The sequence below is a fragment of the Nematolebias whitei genome, chromosome 2 (genome assembly GCF_014905685.2).
Source record: "Nematolebias whitei isolate Nwh7 chromosome 2, NemWhi1, whole genome shotgun sequence".
Taxonomy (NCBI): domain Eukaryota; kingdom Metazoa; phylum Chordata; class Actinopteri; order Cyprinodontiformes; family Rivulidae; genus Nematolebias; species Nematolebias whitei.
This window is the reverse complement of record NC_056499.1, coordinates 36,320,922-36,330,778: the sequence shown is the minus strand read 5'-3', so window position 1 is coordinate 36,330,778 and position 9,857 is coordinate 36,320,922. Positions and strand designations below refer to the sequence as shown.

Below are 9,857 nucleotides of genomic sequence, written 5' to 3'. Positions count from 1 at the left end.
TATATATATATATATATATATATATATATATATATATATATATCTATATATATATATATATATATATATATATATATATATATATATATATATCACATCTATATATATATATATATCACATCTATATATCTATATATATATATATATAAAAGTGCTGTTTTTGCATAACAACCCAGTGACAAGGATGCCTGCAGCGCTAGCACAGTGTTTTGCCGTCATGCACGCCATTGAATTTAGATTTGTGAAAATTTACAAATTTTCACTGTTGACTGTTGTCATTGTGCTAGAGAGAGTAACTGTCATGAATAAATGACATTAAACATAATCCAAGTTACATCATTTTCAGCCCCCTTTTTGGCATCTGCATTTAGTAGCAGACCAAATAGACAAATATAAGTAAATAAATAAGTTATAACATATCGATATATCGGATATCATCCAAAAATCCAATATCATGCATCCCTAAAAAAACCTTTTTACCACAAATGGTCTTGTTTATGCAAGAGGTTTAAAACTTGGTAAGCCTCTTTTCATTTCAATAACAGAATTACACTGAAGTGTAATTGTAATTCAATCCTTGTTTGCCAGCAAGATGACCTTTATGTTTTCTCCATTTAAAATCAGTTAAATCACTTATTTATCAGAAACCAATAAAGTGAATTATGAACTGGTTTAGGCACAAAAAATTGCTTGATAAAAGTTTTAGAAAGGTCACAGATTTAGGTTTAAAATTTTATTGGACACACAGTTAAGAAAACCAAGTGGTGTGAGTTAAAAACGCATCCCTGAGAATAAACGCCTTTGATAATTTTTGGTTAAACTTGGGGAACGTTGACGATAACTGGTTTTAAAAAAAAAACAGAATCACACAACAGTCTTGTTCAGTTGCTTTTCCCCATTTTTTTAAACTTTGCTTCAGGTTTCCTAACAAAAAAGACTAATAAATGAATGGCTTACTAACGAAACAGCAAAAAGGAATACACAATTGTCAGTCATCTTGTCAGGCTCAACACTTGAGGCACATACACCCCTAAACCTTCAGACACTAGTGGGTATGTATGGACAAACACATTACACAAATCAAAGTTTGTTACTAACCAAAGTTTACAGCCCAGAGGAAGAAAGCAGTTCATAAGGAGAAACAGAGGAAAGTATAAGGAAGAGCGGGTCAACACCACAATGCCAAAATTGCCTGTTGTTGAGTGACTAAGATGGGAAGGAGCTTCAGCTTTCACTTTTTCCTACTATGCTCCTAAAAAAGTAAAAAGGCTCATTGTCAGAAACCATAATGACTTGATAAGCAAGTAAAGCAACTGCAAGTGTTAGTCAAAACAGATACATTTGAGTTCAGCCTCCGGTGAGAATGTATAAAGCCTGTGAGTGACATTTACTTTTGGGATGGGGCTTTATCGCTCATGTAAATCTGTACAACCACACCCAAAATATAGTACTTTAAACCAAACTGAACTTATTATGAGACTGTAGCAGGACAGAGGTAATGAGTTCATTTTAAACTCATAAGTAGCTTCATAAAATTCTACTAACATCTTTTGGGTTTTGGCCCTTTAAGACTTTTTCTCCAATATCTCTACACTAAACTGCTACATGATCCGGCCTGCTCTATTCCACAACACGAGGAAGCTTTTGACCCAATCAATACACAGCGTTGACTTCCTTCCACGCTCAACATCAGTGCAAACCATCATCGAGAACAGCAGCCATGACCCCGAGCCTCATCAGAAAGTTCATGTGTCAGAGATACAGGAGCCGACCTCCCTGTGGACGGGCCAGAACATGCAGGCAGCTGCTGTCAGAGAGCCAGAGCGTGGGGAATTAATAGAAACAGCGTCTCTCCAGGGACACTGTTGGACCACACTGATGGCCGGATCTGATCTGGGGTCATCTTAATGCACTCTGCCTCTTCTCCTCCGCATTAGCAGGGGGAGAAACATAAAACCGTGATCATAGCAGGCATTATTTATCTTTTAGGATAGGCCCGGCTCTGAACGCTGGCACAGGGTTGTGGTAGCTGTGATATGCACACTTGTGGCAACCAAGAATGTGGGAGTGCCCTGTTAGGGATTTAAATTTCATCTGACACAGTGTGCTATTAAATCTGAATGGTTCACACTTGCAGGATTTATTTATTTTTTTATTCTTTTGTAGATGAAAGGAAACGTAGTGGGCTTTTATTTGCCATTTTTTACAAAACGCATGAATATATTCTGCAGGCTTTACATAAAATAAAACTCAGCTGTCGAGACTGAGTCGGAGTAGCAGCTAAATTAAATAGTTTGACTTCTGCTCGTTACGGTTGTTTCAGAAATGTGTTCAGTTAGCTTTATTACCATTTCCATGAGGTAACAGAATAGCTATCAGAAGGGTTTTTGTTGTTTGGACTACTTTGACTTACAGCTGCAGTTAATGTAATTTGATTACTGTGTATTGTACATTTTCTATGCAATAAATCAATCATCTGCTTGGACCAAATCTCAAACGCAGTTTAAAACTACATTCGGCGTTTCCACACAGTCACATTCACACCGTTGTTTGCTCAAAATCCTTTCTGAAAACCTGGTGACAGATTTTGATTCAACATCAGATATCTTCTGCCTTCATTTTTTATTTTATTATTCTTTCAATGCACCCATGACTATCTGTGCATATGCTGTATTACATTAAATATACAACTTGATAATGACTTTTTTTAACATTGGTGGCATCCTTTATGGGTTTTTCCTCACATATTGGTTTCGTGATTGGAGATGAAAGCGTAATGGTCCAAGTCAGCTCTGTTTGAGCAGGACCTTTAATGTCACTTTGTGACCGCACTTTTTATTTATTTCTAGCATTAAAACTTTTTTATCAAACTTTCCAACAAGACGTATGCTTATTTGCATTTAAGCAAACAGTTCTAAGTTTGCAGTGCACTGTGCCAGTGTACAGCTCTCCATCATGACTAGATTATTATTATTATTATGATCATTATTGCCAGGATGTTACAGAAACACCAGCAGTAATCTGACATGTCAAAGTTATTTATGGTGAAATGATGCTTTGCATGGAGAGACACAGGGAGAACACAAGTGAGTCTATCTCCACAGAGTCGCCCACGCACAAAGCAAGCTTGAAAGAGTCCCAGATTAAGGCCAGGTTATATAACTTGGACTACATTAGTGCTTTAGCAATGCATGCCTGCTACTGGCTACTAATGCACAGCGTGTTTTAACAACATAATGAGTCTGGAAAATGCTAGAAGCTGTTTTAATTGAGCTGAAGAGCACTTTGCATTTATAGTGAGTGTATGATGGAGGTGCAGCTAACAGACAGGATGTTGGAGTTGATGTTAGCTTGAGTAAACGTTAGCCTCCATGTTGATGTGTAATAAACAAATATGGAAACTTCTCTGAGCAGCGGTGCCTTCAAGTGCAACAGGGTGGGTGAAGAGTTTAACTTTCAGTGAAGCTGTTCTTAGCATTAAAAAAAGGAAATGTTTGCGGTGCGGACAGTTTCTGGTCCTTCTCCTCACCTCGGTATGGTGATGCACTTCGTGTTGGCGGTCTGCGTGGTGATGGCTTTCTCCAGCTCGTCCAGCTGTCCCGTCTTCTTCAGCTTCTTCACCAGACTTTTCACCGCCTTCTCGCACCACTTCTCCTCCTGCCCGTTCTGCTCGCCTTTCTTCCAGCCCAAGAGTCTCTTGACGATGGGGGGAGTGAAGGGCAAAATTGACATCTTTGTCGGAGTTCGGTCAAGTCCGTCCGGGAGTGTCGCGAAAAGTCCTCTGTTGTTTGTTTGTTGTTGTTTTGTTTTTTTTCTAGACGAAATGCGACAACAGCCGCCTCTATCCGCCGTCCCGGCTGCGAGTATGAGAGCGTTAGTGAGCTACAAACAGATTATTTGTGTTTACTTGAAGCTTCGCAGGAGCATGTCAGGGTCAAACCCCCGTTTCAGCAGCGGACTCCGTCGCCCTGACTCGAAGCTAAACCGCGGACTGTGCACCGGTAGTCTGCCGCGCGCAGGATTCTGTGTTAGCTCGCCAACAAAAGTAGTTCCACCTGTACTCCTTTTACCCGGGCTGTTTTAATGAATGAATCCAACTTGAATCGAATCCAAACTAGGTCTGTGACTAGAGACAATAAACTGAAAGTAGTAGTGTTAAATAATGCGATTGCTTTTAGTATTCTAATCGTCAAAGTTCAAAGTTGTGTGAAGTTCCGAACCATCCGCGGTGCTGTGGTCCGTCGACTGAAGTCTGCTTGAAGTCTGCGTCAGATGCAAATGCGCGAGCTGCTGCTCAGACTCTCCTTTCACGCGCTCAGACTGCTCTCAGCAGAGCCGCTGCAGCCCAGCAGCTGGCCAAGTGGGCCGTGCTGATGTTGCACAATCCTCCGCCTTTTCTCCTCGCGCTCATAAACGTGCACGTGGCGCACAATCATGCACAAGTATACAGTTGTGCAACACGCTGATCAAACTTTTCACTGCGTGCAGAAAACAGTGTGAAGAAATAAATTTCCACACACACACAAATCTTTTTCTGTGATTTATCCCCAAATTAGATACTCTGAGCCTAATTATAGTTCAGAGGGCCATACTATTTTGGTTTCCCCACCCACACACACTGTAATACAGTTTAGGTTTTGAATTTTATGAGGATAACATACTCTGTTTGTTTTTGCTGCAATTTTTGGCCTCTTACACCCAGTGTGACATTCACTGCAGAGTGCAGAGGGTGCACAGCCAAGCTTCCTGAGACTTCCGTTGTATTTTAGCGCAAACCTTTCTCTTCGAAACTGCACTGAGGGGCCTTTTCAGCTTGTCACATCTTCCACATTAAACACTGAAACATTAAAATGTATTCATGTGACCACCAGAGTCTTGCTGCTCGTGAATCAAGAAGTTTGACGGTACAACTTGGTTTCTGCACAGCGACTTTGTTTGACGCTTAGGTTTCAGTCTCTGTTGAGTGCAATCAAGGAGTGAGATGTGTGGTAACCACGGTAATCTTAATGAGCCACTGGCAGCAGCAACAACATTTCTTTTGATCTTGGTTCTCTTTACAATTCGTCTAAAGTTTATTCATGAAAATGTGGTAACCCCTATTAGTTCATATTATTACAAAGTTGAGGTTGGAGTTTTGGGCAGCAGCCATGTTTTCAGAAACGTGCCAGAGAAGGTTAGAGATCACTATCTATGGGAGCTGCTGTAAGACAGAAGGTAATGTCATTGCACGCATGCATCTGACTGCACACTCACTTGCCTCGACTTGTTGGATGCACAGAGTTACACCAAGGTGGCAATTTAGTTTATTGCTTGGTTCAGCCTCTAAATTTCAGCTACTGCCAGGATTGTGCGCACACTCTCTCATATGCATAAACACCCCCTCCTTTACAAACTTCGTGTCAAAGAGTCAAGTGCCAGATGTAGAATAGAGAGTGCAGCCGAGCTGAGCTCATCGCCGAGAGAGCGAGATAGTGGAAAAGTTTAGGGTGTGAAGCTGCTTTTGTTCTTCAGGCTTCAGAAGTACTGTAGATGAGGGCGTCGGTGTAAACTCGCTGCGCAAAGAAGCTTCCATTTAAACTCTTTTAGTAAAATAACTCAAAAGAGAATCATTTTTGCACTACACGTATTGGACTCTTCTGATGTCTGGATGGTGTTGATCTACAAACCTTCAGTCAGTGCCTCCATTGACAGCTTTTAGCCGTATTAGAATAGTATGGGCTTGTGGTTTTGGCATACAGGAGCACTGACTTGTGTCCAGCAGTCCCTCCTCACAGCACACAGAGTGTAGTTTGTGCTAAAAATACTTCAAGCAGCAGGACAAACGGCTTTCCTTTCATCTATTTTGGTTACGCAGCCATGTATATTTTTATATCTTCAAGTAAAGTTCTTTCTTCTTATGCGGAGTTGAGCAATCCTTAGTAAAGTCAACCCCACTGCTACATGTAACTGTGTTGTATCAGTCTCATTAGCAAATTACCAGACATGTTTTTTTTCTTCATAGTTTCATAACAGTTTGGATGAAAGTTTCATCCGCGGAGACTTTTAAAATAGGAATTTATGCACCATAGATGATTAACAGCCCCTCATCTGTCGTATATTTATTTTTCTCCAGCTGTAAAACCACACCACTCTCTCCGTCTGCTGGCAGCCTGGAGGAGCAGCCTGGAGGAGCAGCCTGGAGGAGCGTGCTGCCATGTGTCGTATGTTAAGGCCCCGCGGCCCTCTCGGCACCTGTTTACATCCCCAGGGACATGGCCGGCCGGGACAGCTGGTTTGTTTTAGGAGAAGTTCAGAGCCAGACTGGGCAGATTTAAGGGTGCAGGCTGGGGGGAAGGGTTACATATGGGCTGCAGTAGACAGAGGATGGGACAGACTTTAAGTGAGCTGGAGGGAGGCGGGGGTGTTGCTGTGAGAAGAACTGAGCACAAAAGACTTGTCAGTAAGACTGAATGAGCAGTGACCACGTACAATCCGATGGATGATAATGACATAGTGCCGGTTTGAACCTCAGGGGACTCAGTGTGTGTGTGTATGTGAGTGGGGGGTGATGTCAGCTGGTGGCCCACTGGAGAATAAAGGTCCCAGAGAATAGAAACTATGTTGCTGTAAGGAAATAGAGGATTAGTTTTGATTAATACAAACAAAAATCTATGCCAAAGATCACAACATACATAAAAGAATGCCTTTTTTGTTCATTTTGCCATCAGTGATAAATAGCCATATTGCTGTGATCAAAGAATACAAAGTGAAAAGTCGGTGCAAGTCAAATCCTGCCTGTTGTTCTGCATATTTTCCAGATGGATCACAAACACACAGAGGTACTTGCATCTTTTGACTAAGACTGTGAAAGCATCATTGTGAGAAGCTTGGACATTAACACGACAAAAGCAACTTTTTCTGTTCCTAAAACTGTAAAAAAAACGATATGTCCTTGATTTAATTAAGATTGATGGGAAAAGTTTTATAAATCATTGCCTGTGACCCTCAGATCTCTTATTATTATTTTTTATTATGGTGTATGTTCAATGGTACTGATATATAATTTCCAAGGCATGAAAACAGCTGATGCTAACCAAATCAATAAACTCATTCATAGGGCCAGTGTTCATGTGGAGATGGAGATGGACTCATTAACTGGGGCGGTGGAAAATAAGTAGTCAAAGCACCAGGACCCGCCCTCTCCCCTTTCAGCATCTCTGAGACAGCCATAGCCAAAGTGGTTCAAAACACCAAAGTTCATGCTCAATAATCCAGGTATAAAATCCAATAATGTTCAGTCAGGTCATCTGGACGTTTTTTGTTTTGGTTTGGTTTTTTTTGCTGAGACGTTTCATCCTTCATTCATCCAAAGGACTTCTTCAATCTGAAAAGCCACCAAACAAAACTGGCCCTGGAGGCCATCTTAGCACCAACAAATTGTTTTGTTTTTTTCCCCACTATGGAGTATGCTGTTTGTGGGAATCAGTTTGTTTGATGGCTCCTCAGATTGAAGAAGTCCTTTGGATTAAGGACGAAACATCTCAGCAAAAAAAGAAACCGTCCAGATGGCCTGATTGATCATTGTTGGATGTTATCAAAGCTTAAAACCATCTTGAACAACACCTGCCACCTGCTCCACAAGGTCCTGGACAGATGGACAGATGAAGGAACTCCTTCAGACAGAGACTGCAATCAAGATGCTCTACACAGGACATCATACATACCAGTGGACATGAGACTAATGCTGTTGTCAACACATCTGTCAAGGTTGCATGAGGTTTTGGACACAAAAAGGGAGACTTTATATGTAAAGAAGCTAAAGTAAAACTTAGGTTGTTTTCTCAAAACAAAAACAAAAGTCTGCTGTGGCAGAAAAGAGAATAAGTCTCATCACAAAACCAGAGGACTTAAAAAAAAACTTAAAAACAAAGATACTGCCAATGTCAGCCGTTTAGAGACAATAATCCACACACAATATCCATCCATCCTCTGTCTATCCATCCTTCATCCATTCAACTATCCATCCATCCATCTTTGCCTTACAGCTCAACTCCCTTTTCACCACAATGGACCAGCACAGAGCCCGCAATACTGCAAATGCTGCACCAATCTGTCTGTCAATCTCACGCTCCATTCTTCCCTGACTCGTGAACAAAACCCAGAGATACTTGAACTTCTCCACTTGAGGTAAGAACCTCACCCTCGAACCGAAGAGAACAATCCACCCTTTTCCAGCTGAGGACCATGGCCTCATATTTGGAGGTGCTGATTCTCATCCCATCCATTTCACACTCGGCTAAGAACCGCTCCATTGGGAACTGAAGATCACAGCACAATGACGCCAACAGGACCACATCATCTGCAAAGAGCAGAAATGGAATCTTGAGAGCACTGAACTGGATTCCCTGCGCCCCCTGGCTGCACCGAGAAATTCTCTCCATAAAAGTTATTAACAAAATCAGTGACAACGGGCAGCCCTCGTGGAGACTAACTCCCACCCTGAAGGGGTCCGAGACCGTCCGACATATAAGCAGTGCAAACCAAACTCTTGCACCACTTGTACGTATAGGGTCTGAACAGCCCGTAGCAATGGGCCGCCAATAACACAATGTAAAAAAAATAAATCTGGTTCAGTTTATTGTTTTATTGTTTCACATTTTCTACGTGTCTTAATTGGTTTTTATTTCCCACTTCATGGTGAATCTTGCTCTTTGTATTACATGAAGTGGCTGCAACCATGTTGATTTTCAAATGTAAAAACCTATTATTTTCTATTCTATTCCATAATGTTAAACTGAATGTCTCAATATGTGTTGAACTAATGACTGTAATTGATTTATGCTGCAATCAAATAATCCATCAATGCACCTGCTTTTTTTGTTCTGGGCTGAGAAGAACTGATGTTTATCTCTTTCAAGGTGGGGTACACCCTGGACAAGTGACGAATCCATCATAGAACCAAATGGAGACAATTAAGACAAATAACCTTTCACACTTTCACCCAGAGACAATTTAAAGCTTCCACTGAATCTAACAGGCATGTTTTTGGTCTGTGGGAGGAAATAAAACCCATGCGTGCACAGGTACAACATGCAAACTCCATACTGAAAGGTGCCAAACTGAGAGGAGAGCCTGCAATCTTTTAGCACTAACAGCTCTAACCACTGCACCCAAAGTGCCTCCCCAAATCAAACCAGATATCTTTATTTGTTCCAGAAAATATTCAGTGAAATACAAAATGTTGCAATGCAGAGACGATACAGCTAAAAATAAATTAACAAAACCATGTCAGCAAAGTAATATGAGGAAATATTAGTCAATTTTTGTGTCTACAATCTTGGAAATAAAAGGGAAACAAAGTATTAAAAGCAATTTAATTGCATAACATATAGGAACAAGTATGTTAAAAACATTTTTAATTGAGTAAAATAAGTGAATGGATGTAAATGATACCTATAGAGATACTTGGTTTTACAGTTGTGTTCTGTGTTGTCTGCATGAATGGATCAAATTCAGAGAACATCTGTGAAGGATCAGTAAGGACTTTCTTTGCTAAACAGAGGACACTGTTTTTTATTTTTGATCTGAAAACTGGATGTTTTTTTTTTTTACTCATCAGCCTTTGCTTTTGCTGAACAGTTAGTCAGTACAGGCTGCGGTAGCTTGGTGGTCAATGCAGCAGTCTTGTAGTCCTGAGGTTGCAGGCTCAAGGCCAGGTTGCGTCAGGAAGAGTATCTGGTCTTAAACAATTGCCAAATCTTTCATGCCAGGTCACTCACTGTGATGACCACTGCAGAAAGGAGCAGCTGAAAGAAACTTTGAACAGTTAATAGTGTTAAACCATGTCAATTATCATGCATTAAACAGGATGGACGGTG

At 40.9% G+C, this 9,857-nt stretch overlaps 1 protein-coding gene across 1 annotated transcript in view; it reads right to left on the bottom strand.

The window, feature by feature from the left end:
• The window catches only part of LOC119423984 (mothers against decapentaplegic homolog 3), a gene marked incomplete in the record, with an annotated part of 37,743 nt that extends 33,768 nt beyond the window's left edge, over positions 1-3,975 (bottom strand). Inside the window, 1 exon segment of the mRNA XM_037691425.1 lies at positions 3,530-3,975. Within this exon segment, the coding sequence (XP_037547353.1) occupies positions 3,530-3,732 (203 nt within the window).
• Positions 3,976-9,857: the final 5,882 nt, after the last annotated feature.